This window comes from Trachurus trachurus (assembly GCF_905171665.1).
Source record: "Trachurus trachurus genome assembly, chromosome: 5".
NCBI classification, from domain to species: Eukaryota; Metazoa; Chordata; class Actinopteri; order Carangiformes; family Carangidae; genus Trachurus; species Trachurus trachurus.
Window position 1 is genome coordinate 8521928 of NC_139896.1, and position 18791 is coordinate 8540718.

Genomic DNA, 18791 nt, shown 5'->3' on the forward strand with positions numbered 1-18791 from the left:
ACAGAGCCCAGACAGCAGTGGGAGAATCCTTGGAGGAAGATCGTATTAGAGCCCGACCTTTTACCTCTGAACCCTCTCTTTCTAAAGAGCCTCTATGAACTGTGACCTTCAGTGGAGCGTGTTCCCTTGAGCACGCAAGGTCAAAGTCTGTTTGGAGCGAATGTTCAGACGCCCTTCGAGCATTGAGCAACAGATTATAATAAATAGCTTTGTGTGCAATAACAGCAATGTCCAAACTGTGTGTGTGTATGTGGGTGGGGGGTTTCAAAAGGGAATTCAAAAGAAATATGACGATTTTGTCTTAAATTTCTATCTACTTGCCTCTTTTCGGACTCTTTCCAGTCAGCTTCAGAGTCACCTGATCCAACACTTCCCCTTTTTTACACTGGATCACGCTGGAGATTGTTTCAGGGCAAATATCACTGTGGCTCCTGTTGTTGAGTTTATAGAGAAGTGGACTCCCCTTGGGTGACTCTGACACAGTGGACAGTGACCTCATCTTAACTTTGTGTTTCCCCGATGGTTTTATGACCTCCACCTTCTGCTGTGGTTTCATGACGCCATCGCCAAGACACATGTCTGATGCTGGATGCGCGCCTGCTGCACTGAGTCCCGATGGGTGGGAGAGAAGTTTAGTAGGAACTCTCTGACTGTGGCTCAAACCAGGGAATGATTTCAAGATTGTGGGTGATTCCTTCATAAGGTTTTCAGATGATTCTGAACTGGCAGGATGGTCTTTAAGGAGGGAGACAAAGTTTTCTGGTGCTGGTTCACAGCAGTGTTTATGTTGGCAGAGATCATGACGTATCACAGCCTCTTTAGAGTGGTTGCAAACCCTTCCAAGTTCATCTCTTGGAGCTTCAAACATAGCCTTGGATCTTAACTCCCCCTCTTCACAAAGGCCAACCTCCTCCAGAGCAGAGAGGAGGTCTACACTCCCCCTCTCAAAAGGGACTGGGTTTCTCAGTGCTGCCAGGTAAGAGTCTCTGTACCGACACTTCAAGTCGTGTTCGGTGAGCTCCTGCCCCAGCTTCCTCTGGCTGCATGGTGTACAGGGCTCCTCTGTGCGCCCACAGGGAATATTACGCCCAAGTGGTGCAGGTGTGGGTGGACTGACGGGTTTGTACAAAGCTGAATTGGCAGGATTTTGGTGGCTGTCTCTCTGTTTATCTACAAAGTCTTTCCCTTTGGCGACATCCACCAGGTCCACATAATCCCCCTCGATCTCTCGATAGTTACGACTGTCCCAGGTGTTAGGAGAAACCCAACCCACAGGTTTGATTAAAGGTTTGGCGCATGATTTTGGTGTTCTTCTATCATGTTCTACTTTGACAAGTTTGGATGAGCTGTCCGCGGGCCTCAAAGACGCCGACATCCTGTCTTTTGCAGAAAAAATCGCAGCTTCCATCGGGAGAGTGCAGGAGTTGTAATGGGAGGGAACTGAGATCAGCTTTGGCTCAGGAGGAGCTTCCCGGTAACTGGGCATGATCTTAGGTTTGTCCAGAAATTCTGGGATCGCTATTTTGGCCCAGGGCAACTTGATCACTCCTTGATCTGTGCAAAGCAAGCAGCGTGACAGAGGAGTCCCATGGCGTCCTTCATTGATGTCCTGCAGCCACTCTTCAGTGAAGATGCAGGGGTACGAAGTCTCCGGCACTGGGGTCTCCTCCACTTCTCGACATCCCTGTTCCAGAAGACTTTTGAGGACAATGCGAGCCGCTTGGTCCCCGAAAGGTTCCACCTGAAGATAGAAATCTCCAGGACGCAGAAGCAAAGGGTTTACGGGTGCTAACTGGATGACAGTTTTGTCGTGGAGACAAAGAGGCCAGCCCTCGCAGCGGAAAACCACATCAGAGTATCCAGCCTAGAAAAAAACAAAACAAAAATGAGCATCATTTCACAGTACATATTGCTTTCATTTGCTCTACATAATTCAGTTTTCTCAGAGTTGCTGTAGTTGATGTATTTCTTCCCGTATTTCTATGTAGTTTTCCAACTTCCTCATCTTAACCATCTGCAGTGAATTGTTTGTCAGTATACTTTTAAATGGAATTTATTATGAGTATAATATGAAATATTTATGATTTTCAAGGACATGTAATGCACATAAGATATCAATATCCGAGTTATCTCACACTGTTGTACAAATACTGCTCTTACAGTGTACACTAGCTAATCTGTGGCTTATAGATTCAACATGGTTTTATATAAACATTATTTATGGAATGCACAGACAGTGGAAATCCCCACCACCATCCAAAAAACAGTACATGAAACGGCAGAAGAAGTGTCAGTGCTATTTTTTAAAAGAAAAATGTTGATAGGACATTATTAGTTTTTTATACATTATGTGTTGATTTTTGCACTAATATCACTGAAGCACCTTGGTATCGGATTAAACTTCATAATGTCAGATGAGTTTTGTAATGATCTGAAGCAGTGATATTTCAAAGGTGTATCTTACACCGAATCTTAAACGATATGCTTTATGTCTGTGTTTTAAGATGTGACTGATTAATGAGTCTGACATTTTTATAATAAAAGATAGCTACTCATCTCAGGCAGTGTCCTTGCTCCACATCTTTTCAAACCCTAGGAAAGTATTCCTCCAAGTTTAAAAACCTACATGGTCTACTCCAAATCTCTCCAACATGTCATATAAAAATAATAAGTCTATTTCTACTCCAACCACCTCTTATTTTTCATTCTACTTTAAAGTGTCTAAGTCTCTCCCTCCAAGAGCAGAGGCTTTTCTGCCAAGTCTAACCGAATACATTATTGCATTAAATTTTGGCTCTGAGGAATGTGCTGTTTGTATTGGTGCATCTTACAGTATGTAACTTCAAAAGATGTGTGCATACTCAAAGAGAGAGGGGGGAACAAATGTGTAACTTCAAAAGTATGATACTCACACATGCTGCCTGTTGGACACTCTCCAACAGGTGTTTGGAGGGGATGAGGAAATCCAGCAGGCACTGCAATGCATCACCGTGGTAACGCTCCTCAATGGTGCGAAACAGCTGGCTGAGGACTATGGGTGCTGTGGCCTCGAAAGGTGGGAAGAGAGCGGAAAGGGCGCTCTGGATGGATGAGTCCAGAGATTCCGGGTTCTAGACGACAAGAAAGGGAAAATGAAACTGTGAAATGAGGTTTATGCAGTTGAGAATGAAAAACACATTTATTCTGAGACTCTCCAGAATGTGTCTAAACAAGACAAAATATTTATACTCTCTACTCTTTTTTTTTGGTATCAGGTCTGATGGCACGCACATGTGCATGTTAGTGCATGTGAGTGCACTGACCCTTGGCTCCATACCTGCATAAACACAGAGACCGCCCACACACTAGGGGGGCCCAGTGCAGTGAGCAGCAACCTCATAGTGGCAGTGCCCAGGTGCCGCCAGGTGCCCAGTCACTTTACTAAAGAAACCACGTTTTTTTTGTCAAAATAAAGCAACAACAGAGACAGAGATAAAACACTGGACATGGGGACTAATGGCTCAAACCGCAGTGAATCGGCTGCCCATCAAAACAACCACAACGATTATAATCGCGGTCCCAACGGCTGAATGTATTTTCCGGTCCGACCATGGTGGAGCCTCAGCCAACGCCGGTGTAACGTTACCTTTATGGAGATGCAGAACCATTGTGAGCTGCTCCAGCTTGCTATTCTTCTCTACGGGTGAGTACCTTCACGCCTCGATCATGTTTATATTAAACTGACTGCAACAAAACAGTCATTTTTGTAACATAAACTGGCTCGGTGTTAGCGCGGTATTATAATCGTGTTGCTAGCTGACTGTTGCTAGCTCTAGCAGGCCTGCGTTACCATGGTTTCTATGGAACCTAGCCCGGGCTAATGGTTGTTGCCAGAGCGATAGATATAATGGCGCTGGTTGTAGCTGGATTGTGTTTGTATATTTGTTTTTGTTGGCTCCTGTGTAACTTTTTTTAACTTGGTCTTGTTGTTGTGTGTTAAGTGGGGGCTTACCTTGCTGACTGCTAGTTTTAAGGGAGGGGAGCAGTGAGTTGTGGCAAAGTGTTTTGTATTGGTCGGAAATGGTAGTGGCTCAGCACGGCGTCTAGTGATATTTGCCCCCTCCCCTCATATCCTAATGTTGGACCTCATTTTATCAAGGGCTTGTGTGTAAAACTCCCAGCAGCTGAACTAAACTGTGTTACAGTGACTGCAGAAATCAAATTTAAAAACAATTTACACCTAATGACCAATGTGTGATCAGTGTCGGTACATTAAAGCAGTGATGTGATCTGCACATTCTTTTCAAATGAGAACTCAGTTGACCTCTCAACCAAATAGCACATCAAGAGCAAAAATATTTAATTTAGGCAAAATTAATCTTTTTAATAGCAATTGTGTTTATTTTAAAACGACTGCCCTCAAACCAAAATCCTAGTTTTTTTTAGTCTTTTTCATCCAATGACTTGATGGACATCTGCAATTATCATTTCCACCAAATATTTTTTATTTGACTGGAAATATGCGTATGAAAAAGGTGAAACAACCTGGCAGCAATCTGTTAAGACTGGAAAAATCATTTGGTCATAGTTGGAGGAGTGCAAGTTTGAAAAAAATTACATAAAATATCCTTTAAATAAGGCCCACTGAATTTCATAGCGCTTACAGCATCACATCAACTACACTAAAAGGGGTCCAGTCATTTCCTGCCATTTATGTTGTCACCTTTAAGACCCATACTTATGTTAATTTGTGGTTAATGCGAGATTCAGACAGTACTATGCACTATGCTTGTCTTTGGATTTTAGCTCTGGTCAGTTGTGACTACTCTATCTGCAGTGCACTGCCCTAATAGAAATTCTCTGTGTGCGAAAATAAGTTGTTGTGAATTTTAAAAATAAATGTCTATTTGGACTGGTTGTTAAACCAATTTCTTTGAAGAAAGTCCACATGGCCAAGCTATGTGCAGAACAAATCCTCTGCAAATGCAAAAAGACTGGAGATGTTTTCTTTAGCCCTTTCCTCATGTTGCACTCATTTAGAGTATCCTGGTTTCAATTTTTTTGGTTTTAGGATCAGGAAAATAAGTTGTTTGTTTTTCTGTTTGACGACAGTACAATCTGGGATCACTGAATTCTTACACAACAATATCATCTCAGCCTGAGCCTACCCCAAAAAAAACCTTATGCAAAAGTTCATATTCAACAAAATTGCAATAAAGATGTCTATGAATGAACTCAACAGAGGAGTTTGAGCCTAAATTAAACACTGTCATATTTCAGCGGGGGGTGTTTCTCAGCTTAATCAAAAGCATCTCAACTGGTTCTGGTGATGATTAAGTCTGTCCTGCGTGACTTTGTGCAACTTGCTTCATGTCTGGCCAGGATACACTTCATTTAAGATGATATATTTATAACAGACCAGGCAGGGTAAGCATCTCTTCTGACTCAAAGTGACATGAGGAGGAAAATGCGTAGAAAAGCATATGTTTTCATCACAACTGCCTTCAGAGATGCAACTGTGTAAAATGACACCATTTGCCGTCACACTTGATGCCAGTGTTTTACTGCCTGTAGTACAAATCTGCTTTTGGTAACCATCTGAACATCTGCATTGGATGAAGCCACTGGCATCAGCTATGGGTGAAGTCCAGCTAAACACATGGAAACTAGGGAGATGAAAAGAGGGGGGCACCTTTATTGGTGAACCAGCGGGGCTGTGAGTGAGAATCAGAGGTGTTGATGTCTTGAGATGTGAGGGTTGTCAACATGGATTAGTATAACATCCAAGCATTTTTACAATATGTTGAGCTTTGCAAGCACATTTGACTGTATAATCGGACTTCCACAGTAATATGACTTTGGGGCTTTGCCTGTCAGTTGGCTGTATAGTATCAGATGAAACACTCACTGTGCATTAATGCGCTGATACACTAATGTAGGCTTCTACCCATATTCACCTCTCCAAATAAACAGGTTCCTTAGTGTAGGCTATATACCTAATGTATTTAATTACAGTATCATACTTAAAATCACAGTCTTGCCTAGTGTTAGATAGAGATCTTCATTTCCCGTACTCATGTTTCCTTTTGTCTCACTTAGTGTGTAGAGTTAAATAAATAATTCTTCGCAATGAAAAGAAAAACAATAATATTCATGCTGAGTCAACAGGTGAAAATAAGGACTTGACACTTGCATATTTATTTTTTTGATCTGGACAGGTCTTAGAAGTTAACCACAGCAGGCAGGCTATTCATACAATCAGTTCACAGTATCCTGCTGAGCAAATCTCCCAGCTCCACAAAGGCCTCTGTTTTTATCCCCTTCCTCATTTAGCTTGATGGCCTGGCCAAGCCCAGAGACCGGCCCAGGGTAAACACAAGTGTAGCGGCTTCAAAGACCCCACACTGGTTAGCACTGGGACTGTGCTAAGCGTTTGGCTAACTGATAAATATGCGAGCGACTTGGACATCAAACATCGGGAGCAAAGGTCTTGAAATTCCAACTGTTTATAATGATTTCTGTTCTGAGTTATATCTTTAATATTGTTTGGACAGAAGGAGGTGGTGCTCAGTGTCTGTGATGTTTTGTTTTTAAATAAGCTTATAGTTAACAAGCAGAGTGATGGATGTCAATCGCTGTTGAAGTATTTGACCACCTTTCTGCATCTCTGTATCTCCGGTAGATGTTGCATGCCCTCAGCCGAAAGGAATGCTTCCTTTTTTCTGATTGTCCACATCTGTCACAACAGATTAGGAAATGGACAACAGAATACCTTTGAGGCTGTGCTCTTGACTCGTAATGCATCACAGCTGTTTAAAGACTGACTGCAGCCATTCAACTTTCGGTTCTCCTGAATTTCTCTCATAGCTTACTGTAAAAACCTGAGGTCATTTCTCATGAAGCACAGCGCTGTGAAGTTGCCATACGCACACAAGAAAGAAAAAAAACAAAACAATTTCTGAGCAGCAAGTTTTATTTAAACCAACACAGCACAGCTTGGCATGTGCCCCCCGACTGCAGACTTGTAGATTTCACTACTAAATCCACTGACTTACTTTTTTGTAACTTCCAGTCAGTCCCCTCACTGCAATTCAACCTTCACCTAAGATTACAGTGATTTATTATCACAACATTACTCCAAAACCATTGGAGATTGAAGCCTCTTTTTTTTTGTTATCGCTGTGGTTTGAAATGGACAAAGGCTGAGTGCCTGGATAAACTCTCAAAACAAAGACGTTTAAAAGTATGAAGCATTTCGCCCCCCCTCTTCCCGACTGGAGGTTCTCTCTCTCTGTGGGTGGTTTGGCGAGTGATATTCATATGAGTGAGACCCTCTTGAGACTTTCCTAAGCATAGCTCAGCTGGACCCGGCTCAGACAGGCTGGCCAGCCAAATGAACTGAGGGCAGGGAGGGAGGGAGGGTGGCTGCCGGTGTTGCGAGTCCTTCTGTATCTCATTACATCTGACAAACTGCCAGACAACATGCCAAACAGGCCTGAGCTGCAAGAGGTTCAGCATGAATTCTTCTCAGACAAAGCAAAAATCGTGACCTGAGGAGGCACTTTCGGTTTTTGGCTTTTTGAAAAACACTGACTTTAATCATCACTCTAATCAAAATGATGGTCATATAGCCTAATCATACAAAAAAAGATGATAGTCGGCCTTTTGAATTGGAAGCAAATGTATTCTGGTTAAAACATGTTGGCTAAGTTCTTCTATAGTTCAATGAGAAAGCAAACTCAGACCTGTAGAAATATTTATGACTATTAAACAGGACAAGACAGGATACCTGACATGCAATACATTCACAGCATCTGCATCTCATATTAAAAACTCACATTCCGCATTTTATGGACCAGTACTGAGTTTTTTTTCTTTTCTTTTCACTTCAGTATCTCAGTTTATAATAGCAATGGCAGGCTGTTGTGAAAGGAAGAACACACTGGATATGATGCTGGACTTTCCTGGTCATTTCTCAAAGTCTCTATTTGACTGAAGCAACAGATACAGTATAACTTCCTGTTTGTGAATACTAGTGCGACTTATAGCTTATACGTATATAAGCATGTTTAAATCTTTGAGAGGGATTCATAAGCTTTAGCTGGTTAACTATAGGAACTCTGCTACAGTAGTGAACCTGTTGCTGAGGGATATACAGTAAGAAAATAGACAGTCTACATTTTCTTTATCAATATTCTCACATTCCCAGGGTTTTTCTGCAGCGTCTGGTGCTGGTGTTTAGTCTCTCTGCTGTTTTGTCTGCAGTGCGATGTGTCACCTCCCCACCCCTATAATAAACTCCTGGTCAACAGCAATTTATTCAGTCCCAAGCGAGCACCCAGACACAATCACTTCCCTCCATCACAATGATAACACAATAACACGATATATATATATATTTTTTTACTGTATATCTCTCTATGAAATCTGCCTCTCGTTGACACAAACATAGTTGCTGCTTCTTTTTCCCGCGGTACGTGACCCCCACAGTCGGACCCAGCGAGGTGCGTTCAATCAAGCTTAAATCCTGAGCCTTTATCTCGGCCTGCGGAGATTATGAGGTTTTGATCGATGTCCAGCTGATGACCTCATTCCACCGCCGCCTCCTCCTCTACACATTCAGGACAAGGGGATTCCCTCTCTATTGTCCACTGGAGCCAATGATTTAATTCTAGAAAGAAGCTCCAGATCATTGTTTGACCCGAGTTGTAAGCGCGAACAACAGGCATCTGTTATAAAGGTTCACTCTCTCTTTGTCTCGTCTGCCATTTAGTCAGGCAGAGAGAGGTTTTTTCAAAAGAGAGCATTAAGCAGGTAATTACAGGTTTTTCTGTATTGCCTCGGGCTCTGGCTAAAGAAAGTCAGATCTGAGCCACAGTATAAACAAACTGTCATGTGTTGTAACGCATAGTGTGTCATCAGCCACAAAGAGTCGAAAGATAAGCGAAGGTAAAGGAGATTAACCTCGACTAAATGGACACAGCTCTCGATGTGACATGCTCAAAGGATTTGCTAATTCTCTCCCTGGTCCTATCACATTTATCTGAAATCCAAATTGACTGTCACTCCCACATTGGGCCTAAAACTAAAAAAAAAAACTATAAGCAGAAGTGACAGTTTGCGTTAAGACCTGCCAGTAAATCCACATCACTGACTCGGTGAGTTCTGCAGGTACAGACATGCAGATGTGTCCCAGTCAGAGCCTGAAGACGATGACACACCACCGACTTGGCCATAACAAAAAGAAAATCACATTGTGGACACAGAGGACACTTAACCACAAGAAATGGTATCATGAAAAGATGAGTCGTGTCCATAATATGCAGATTTTCATCCTCTCCCAATCTTCTCCCCTCTTTCCTCCTGAAACATTCGGTATCTTCTGTTTGGCGCTAAGACAGTAGCGTCTTTGTGTGAGATCCACTCTTGTTAAACTCAGCAGAGGGCCACTCCATTCAGCTAAACCATTCAAAATCCTTTTAACCAGTAAAAAAAAAAAAAAGATGAAGAAAAAGCCCCTTACGAGACAAAACTCCCACGACTTTGCTATAAGAGTCATTTCTGCCAGGAGTAAACTTGGTGCGTTCTCACTAACAGACACTTAGTCTGGCAGGGGATCCTATTATTACTCATTTTGTAGCTCAGCAGAACTGGAGCCATGTTTGTAAAGCGAAGAGAGCAAATAAATCCTGTGTCAGGTTTCTACTTTGGTGTTTAGTCATCTGAATAATGAACAATGAAACGTCTATCTCGTTATAATCTGCAATCTAACCTGAAAGTCTCAGAACAACACTGTAGACAGTCATCCTGGAAATATTTGCCTATGCAGGACAATGAGGCGAGTGTGCGTAAATCCAACATAAATCTCTGCTCTCATCTCTTTGGAGATCACAGACGCTGACTCAACAGCTGCCACTCATGGCAACCGCATGTTATGAAGATGTAACATTGAAGCACGGTGCTTTAAAATCGATTCCCTTATTGTTCTCTGATTTGACGATGCCGTGAAACACTGAACAAAGAAGCTGATTCGAAACTCTTCTTTCCTCTTACTACTTACAGTTCAGCGTATTTTTTAAATGCACAACAGGTGTAAAGTTAATGGAGTTGCTCAATGACTGATGAGGTGATCGCCAAGGAAGTACAGTGTTTGCACAGGGCTCGATGCGGTTACGCCAAAAACACTGAAGGATGAAATTCCCTCATGCAAATAAAAAAGAAACTAGCGTGCAATATTTCAAAACATCTCATGTAGATTTTCTTTTCCCCCCTCTGTGATTGATTCACAAACTCTCTCTCACATGTAACATGACAAAACAAAGGTCGTCGCTCAGAGCTTGCACTTTGGCAAACGACCAGACATGCACTTCTGAAATAGTTTGTTTTTGAATAGCGCAAAACAGCCCATAATAGCTCCCATTGTTCTACTCAATAATGTTAAAATGGCCAAGAAATTGAACATCATTAAAAAAATACAAGGAAGGCATTGTGAAATCCATAGCACAAGGAATTTAAGTCGGTCAGCGTGCAATTGTGTTTATAAGGAGTGAGCTGCACACTGACATCTGTTGCTCTTCAGTCTTCAGTCTGCAAACAAGTGCAAGACCACAAACAGAGCACAAAAAAATGTGAGAGAGAAAAATTTGTTTTGAACCACTAACACAAACAAACTGTGCTTTAAAAATATGTAATTGGAAGGTTTACTCTGTGCACCTTGGGTGACGATGTGAAATTTCCACCCTAAGTGCCACCTCAGGCTCTCACAGATAAGATTGAAGTTGTTCAGCTGGTTTTAAATACAGGCAAGCAGAAACCTATTCTTTAGTCTGGGTTAGGGTGGTGTGACATGACCGCTGAAGTAGCTCAAATACAACAGTTTTCCTCCTAAAAACAAAACAAAACCAAGGCACCAGAGGCCACAACAGCAGCAACACTCAAACAAAGTCTGGGAAGGAAATGATGACAGTGTTGCTGCAACTGAGTTTCTAGAGACAATGCAGTCTGAAAACAGAGTCGCACACAGCCTATAGCTGATTCCCCCTGAACACTTGGCAAATGCGTGTGTTTTTGTGAAAATGCACCGCACAGCCTCTGTTGGGTTTGACCCACTTTTTGTGATACATAGATAACAAACACACTGAAAAATCCAGTTCAGAGCTCCGTGACAGCTCTCCAAACCCCTGACTCTGTGACTTAGGCAAATTAGAAATAATTCGCCTCACACAGCTACACAGGGCAGATGTCTGCAATTATTCATCTTTTTCTCCATAAATCACAGCAGTTTATTGTTTTAATTTTCTCTGTCTGACTCCTTTGGTGGGGATTTGGCAAAATCACAGCAAGTGAAGCAATGCAATGGGCATGGAGTATTATTCGTCTGCCAGACTTGAACACAGATGACAGCATTGTAAAGATGTGCTGACTTGTTGCAGGCAGGGGAGGGAGCTACTGATGACTATCCCAGCACTCTTTTTAGAGAGGGAGAGAGAGATACAGCTGTGACCCTGTAATGCATGCAGCATGTATGTTATAGTCTATGACAGCTTGTGCCTGTTGCTGTCAGTTAGCTGCAGGGTAAAAGATGATAAAAGCAATATTCCCTATCTTTATGACAATGGACTACATTTGTGCATGTGAAAAAACCTACCGAGGTTTATCAGCTGAGGTTTTGGTTTAGTCTCTCAGTCTCTTATATAAACAACAATCATAGAAGCAGCCAGCAGCTCATTTTTAAAAGTCTGTTTCCAGCCCAGCAAATCAATGAATGAATAGATAAAGAGGTAAAAAATAGTGAATATAAAGGAGTATTTCGAGGCTAAAGAACTACTTCCATATAAAGTATTGTAAATTTTGGTCGCACATTAGTTACAAACAAACTGTTAAGTGTTATAATCTGTTAATGTTCACTTTCTGTTTCGCTATTTCACCCAAGTAGCAGCAGAAAAACTAGTGAATGCTGTTTTTTTTTACAGGCTTGTCTCTCTGCTGTGGATTAAGAAAAGCAAAGTCCAAGAAATGAACTTTTGCTAATCACAGCTGGTTGGCATTTTCTCCGTTTTGCATGAATCGGTGAAAGACCTGCTGAAAGCTCATGCAAAGCACATTTTTTTTAAGCAACTCTAAACTGGCTTTGCATGAGCTTTGAATAAACTTTGAATACTTCAACAGACAAACAGCACTGCTGCACTACACACATACTATCTGCCCTGAGCCAGATCACCATGTTTACTGTACACTCGATGGGGGGAAAAAAAAAACACCACATGCTGTTGTGAGGTCTTAAGAAGAAAGTGCTTGACCTTGCTGGTGAATGAATGACTCTCGGTTGCCCCTGTCACACAGTAACTAAAATGCAAATACAGAACCCACCAGCATGCTAGTGTTCTGGATTTCGTTTGTTTGTTGAGTGTTTATCCAAGATACAAACTCCTGGTCACGCAACCTCAACAGTAATTCAATGATGTAGACTAGAGAGACTCTGCGGGCTCGTGACGGTACGTTGGTGGGGTAGTAACCAGCATCAGTCATGCAATAGGACAGCATCAGTCATGCAATAAGTAAAACAAACAGATGGAAGCTGTAAAAGCTGGTCAAACAAGTGCTGCAGTGGCTGTGAGCGGAGGACAGAGCGCAGTGGTGGCCATGATGAGCAGCAGCCAAGTTTGGACTTCTTCTTTAAACATCCTTCCTTCCTGCTCTCTGTAAAACTATCATTTATTTGACTGGCAGACCTAGACAGATATTACAGGTCTGACTGCTTCGCTCTGTAAAAGGAGAAAGCTTCAATGAATAAAATGATCCAAATTGGCCCATTGTGGAGATTCGATGAATAGATCTGAGTTTGCCAAAAAAAAGTTCACAGTCTTGCATCAGTCTGATCTTAATCTGTAAATATTTGGCAGATTGGAAAACAGCAGCAGCAACAGCAGCAGGGACCGGTAAATACAAGTTCAAACGAGGTTAAAATGTTCCCATCTTGCGGCTCACACACACACTCACTGTCATTAATTAGTTTCTGTTGTGACTAGTTCCTCTCCAGTCATTAGAGACCTGCAGTTTGAACTTCTTAAAGAGCCGAAAAAAAAAAACACTGAACTGGAGAATTTCCATTATGTGCAGCAGATGCAAAGCAGCCAAATAATTTATACACCAAAACACTCTCCACTCGCTGAAGTATGTCTGCCATCCGCATCAATTAAGTCCTGATCAAAGGGCTCCAAGAAGCAAAACAAAAGACAATGTGCCTCTCTCCGTCGCTCTCTTTGTCAACGTGCGCACACTTGGAAAGCTTGAGATGCTTTGGGCTGTGGAAGTGAAACAGTCCCACCGACTGTGCTCAGGATAACAAAAAAAAGGTTTGGAGAGTGCTGTGACATTAGCTTTGTGCTATAAAGACAAGGTTTCATATAAAAAAAAAGAGAGCACAAAAGATATGCACCAGTGATAAAGAGGGGAGGAAAAAAAGACTTAAAGCGTTTGAAATAGATTTCTTTTCTTCTCTAAACCAGACTTGGAACAGACGAGGCTTGTAAAAGTTGAGTGACACATGACTGCCAAAACCACAGAGAGAGAAACAAAGTCAGAAACTCATGCTCCCAGTTAGTGGGTCAGTGGAGCACTTTAACTCCTCAACCAGAGACGAGCAGCAGCAGATAACAACACCAACGACAACCAGGAGTAAAGACAAAACAACCTGATGTTACTTTACCATCTTTGCAGGAGTTTGCTCCTCTTATCAGACACAAAGTTGTTTCATTCTTGGCTCCTGATAATCCTCTGCAGACAGCCTCTTCCCTGGGCTCCGAGCCGCCGACAGACTTGCCATGTTCAGCGCATCAACAACAGGAGGCGGCCGAAGTACGTCCACATGACAGTGAGTTGCGTCGGGCGAAGAGCAATCTGCATTCCTCGTGGACTTTCTCACAAGCCTGAGCATTTGGGCTGCAGATTGTCAAGCTGCCTGTTGATTCTCCTCTTTCACTTCTCTTTCGCTTCTCTGGAGTGTTTGGGGGTAAGAGAGAGAGGAAGGGAGGGAGGGAGGAAGGGAGGAAGGGAAGGAGGGAAGGGAAGAGTGTCTGAGAGGGGGAGGAGAAAAGCTTTCCCTTTCAGAGGAAATCCCCCTCAAGGCTTTTCAGAGTTTCTTCGCTCGCTCTCTCTCTCTCACCCGTTCTCTCTAACACTCGGGCTTTATCACACACCCGACCACACCCACGGTCACAGTCACACTATTCCACAAATGGATACACAAAAGCATGCTGGCCGCCGGTGCAGACACACTCACCGATTGTGTATGTGTTATTCTATGCAAGGTACGACCTCAAACAGCCATGCATGTAAACACACACACACACATACATGCGCATGGATGCATGCATACACACTCCTCTCTCCTCTCCTCTCTGGCCCGGCATCAGAGAGCTGCAGAAATCCAGCCCCTCGTTTGTGGCCCCTTTCTTTCTATTTTAATCACAGGGAGCTTTTTAGAAGGCTAAGTCACTCTTTTCTCCTCTCTCTCTCCTTTTTTCCCCTCGTAGACTTCCACTGTCTGCTCCAGGCTTTCTCATTTCCTTTCTTCAGCAATTGTCTTCCGGCAGACTGCCCAGTCTTTGACTCGTATCAAAGCGGAAGGGCTTCCCTGCAGAGGACCAAGCCAAGCAGCAGGCATGAGAAGAAGTGCCGCTATATACCTCCACATTAGGCCAGAGGAATGCAGGGTTACACCCCTCTGGACTTACATTTTTACATCTGGAGTTTGAAGATGTATAGAATAGGAAACTCAAGACCTGAAGAAGAAGATGAAGAAGCGAGGTTGAGGAATTCCTCCAGGAGAAAGACTGACAGGCCGTCGTTTATTTCTGTCGGCTGGAGGCCAGAGAATGAGCGTGAGCGAGGCGGGTTCGACACCCTCGGTCTGTTTCTTCACTCAAATTCCAGAAATGGCACGAGAGAGGTTCATCGCTTCATTTAGAAAAAGAATGACAGAATATATTTTTCTTTGAATCCAAAGTTTTTATCCAGCAGGTGAAAGTTGCAGCAGCTGGAGACATAAACTCTAAGCCTCCCTCGGTCTCCCAACGCTGCGGTTTCCCACTCTGCAGAAAACTGCAGTCTCTTGAACATTCCTCACATGTTTTTCTTTCACGGCAAGACAGCCATGCTAATTTGTCTTTCACCCTAAACCACGAAAATATGTAGGTGACTTTCTTCACATGTGTTACACTACTCCAAACCCCCTCCATTTCTCCTCTTTGTGTCGTTCTCGCCTTCTCCATCATTTCCTTTCTTCCATGCCTCCTTGACAAAGGATCATAACTTGTGGCTTTAATGTGTACAGTTGTTTTCAGAGGGGATTAAGAGAACAGTAAGAAAAACAGCAGGTCCTTCATGAAGCCTCTGCTTTGGTCTTCGTCTGAAACACTCAATATTAGAGATCTTATTACATTTTGGCAAGAGAGAAAAGAGCATAGTGAAGCCAAAGAGCTCATTAGTTCATCAACAGTTTACTTATGGTGTATATTTATGCCTTAGCTTGCATTATGACAAAATATAAATATCACTGACATTTTATCACGGCATAAAGCAGCTATCACAAACACTCAGCAGATGTGGAGGAACGTTAGCTTTTTACAGTCGTATCGTGTCGTTTCTATTTCGCAAAAACAATGTTTGGCTCAAATCGACCATTTTTCTCATGCGTATCATTTGCACTCTTTATCTGTGACTACAGCTGATTTATGAGAATGTGGGGCAGTCGACTTTTCTTTTCTTTCTTTCTTTCTTCCTTTTTTTCTTTTCACTCATTGTCAAGGTCTAGACCAGTCCAGGTCGTCCCCCCTCCCCTCCTCTCCCCCCTCCAGAAACGTGACGGTGAAGCTGAGGTCGGCCGGGATGAAAGTGGGCCGCAGCGGGCTGACACTGAGTTTTGATCCCTTTCCTTCATGAAAACCAGATGGGCTGTCCATCTAAACTAACAGAGGGGACGGAGGAATGGGGTTGAAGTGGGGGCGGCGGGCGGGCGGCGGCGGTGGTGGTGGTGGTGGTGGTGGGTATGGTCTGCTCTTGCTCTGCGCTCTGTGAGTCACAGAACGGTCGGAGATTTGATAGGGTGCTGTTAAAAATGCAGACATAAACACTCATAGGAACACAGACGGTGAACCAGACAAACCTAGACGGGGGAAATGTACACAGAGATAGAGGATAGAGGGGCGAGTGCTCCGGAGATGCTGCCAAAGCCAGGAAGTTTTGGAGCACACGCCCACATCGCTTCATTAAGCAGCCGTATAAACACATACGTACGAACGCTGCAATTTTACTTCAATATACTGTAGACATAAACACATAATTCTCACACATACTTGCACGCAAGCAATAAATAACACAATACCCCCCCCGACAACTGCGCCTTCCCCCTCCACCCCGCATTTCTAAATTCTTCCCAGTGAGTGGGAGAGACTCCTGAGGCGAGTGAGCAAGGACCCCTTTTAGTGTTTACTTCAAGCAGCGCTGGCCTCCCATGTACACTTAGACACAGCAGCCTACAGTCTATAAAGCATGACTCACAGTGAGCGTACAACACACTAATTGTCATTAAAGGATTAGAAAGCACCAGCTCTTCCTCGGGGCAATCTACCTCCTGCATCACTTCTTGGATCAATTATCTAACTCCATTTGCTCTCCAAGCCCATATTCATTAGGTTTATGTGTCGCGGGTTGTTTTTCATTTAACGCGAGAGAAAAGAGAGGAGCAGCAGCAGCCTCAGCGCTGGTGATCCGTCGAGTGTGTCCGCTTCTTGGATCAGGCCCAAACACTTCCTGTGGGACATTATTATATGAAGTCTACTGTCTCGGTGACGAACGTCTGAACAGCTCTCAGTCAGACGCAGTCAGTCACGTCTTGATGGGACGAGATGAAGGCAGGAAGGAGGAGACAAAGGGGTTATCTGTCTCGCGCTTCGTCCTCTTTCCCAGGGAGAGTGACCTTATCAGCAGAGATCTGCTGCTGTGACTGTGACATCATTTCCTGCCTGACCCCGGCCTGTCAAGATTAGGGGGCCCTCAGGCTCGTGCTTTAGACCTTTTGGTTTGTTCTTTCAACAAACAGAAGGGATAGAAGTCCAGGCTTCTTCCCTGTTAGTATCTGTCTACACCACAGATGTGTTTTTTGTGTATGTGTCAGGTATTTCTGGCTCGCTTGTTAAAGACAGGATTTAGGGCATGTTTGGAGTAGCATGTCACTCTGCGTGGTGCTTGAGCATAAGAACGAAAATAAGGGTCTTGTGAAGATGTTACCTACACAAGAGCATTCCTTCAGGGTCAGTGGGACTCTTTGCATGTGTGTGCTTGTCTCTCACCGTTAGTTCAGGTGCTGCTGAGTGATGCACTGTCACACTAAATGTTCCCAAATGTTCGTTTCCCCTGTAATTGTAAATCCATCGGTCTATCGAGTTCTATATATCACGCTCCATTTTTACAGCTAATAAAAGACAGGACAGAGACGCCTTCAACACTTTAAATTGCTTTCCATCTGTCCCAATTTAATAGCTTTTGTTCCCACTGAGATTTTATAATGAGACATCGCAGTTTAATAGTGAGAGAAGGTCTCGCTGGGACACAAACACGTCCTTTTGTCAGTGTAGACAAAAGGACAAAAAAAAAGGTATCTTGCTTTTTAGAAGAGAAAAAATAACATTCACTACAGAAAGTCTTTTCAGAGATAGTCGCACATTTGATATGCAAAGTGTAATTTAAAAAAAACGTTAGCACAAACAAACAGAGCACACCACTCTCCCAGCAGCCAGTGATCTGTATACAGTATAGTAAGATACATTATAATCCCTGTTTGCAGAGACTCAGATTCCCCTGTGGTCTTGCTCTCACCACCACAGATAATACTCTTCACATCATGTTGTTATTATATCATGAAATCCTGTTGGGGGCAAATCCACAATATGAACTTCAATCCCCCTGTTGGAAAACAATGTGCTTTGCCAATGAATCCCACTCAACTGCAATCTATGGATATAGCCTGGATGTGTCTGTGTGAGAGCTTTGAAGATCAAATGTTGAAGGCAAATGGACCGTGCATACACTGCAGGAGAGGAATGATGCATTAAAGACTTCCCAAACTGGAAACATATTTGCCATAGCCGGAAAGAACAAAGCATATGTTTTATATACTTTTTTTTTTCCTTAGGGTTTGAGTGGACATTCTAGTAGGTAATTCAGTGGTTTGCAGATATCACATCAATTTACAGTAAAGTAATTGAGGACTGTGCAATGATCTTCTAAAGATCGATTGTTTCTTCTGGGAGAGTTTGATCCAATTAAATCAAAGACTTTTCCGGCTCTGTGTACAAAAGCTTTGGTTCACATAAAGAAGTAAGCATTTAGATGTTGCAGGGATTATTATCATATGTGAAACTCTCATGGTGGACCCACTGAGCTATCCCACATGTTTTGGTTGGTCCCTGTCTGTCTTGAAGTGTTTTCCTGCGAGTCACAGCGCTGAGAGGCTTCAACCCCAGCTGGCCACCGCTGGGTGCTGGTCCAGCGTAGGAAGCAGGTGTGAACAACAGCAGACAAGCCAGAGGAGAAAAGAAATGGCTGCAAGCTGAGACACTATGTGGGAAGCGTGAGACATTTGTTTTAAAAACTTTTGTTTCCCACTTTTTCCCCAACAAATGATTCAGAATGAAAGTGTCACTAGTCTTCTGAGGATGTAACGCTCATTACCCAGCAGAAAACAACACTGCTATATTGTAGATGAAAACCAGACAGTTGTTCTCAGTTCCTCTCCGCTAGTGGAGCAAAAA

General features: G+C 43.1%; 1 protein-coding gene across 1 annotated transcript in view; it reads right to left on the reverse strand.

Moving 5' to 3' along the window:
- The window catches only part of quob (quattro b), a 28719-nt gene extending 14775 nt beyond the window's left edge, over positions 1–13944 (reverse strand). The window contains exons 1-3 of the mRNA XM_083972502.1: positions 13688–13944; positions 2913–3110; positions 322–1864 (exon numbers count right to left, since the gene is read on the reverse strand). Coding sequence (XP_083828628.1) covers positions 322–1864; positions 2913–3110; positions 13688–13690 — 1744 coding nt within the window. The 5' untranslated portion in view covers positions 13691–13944. The remainder of the gene's footprint in view (positions 1–321; positions 1865–2912; positions 3111–13687) is intronic.
- Positions 13945–18791: the final 4847 nt, after the last annotated feature.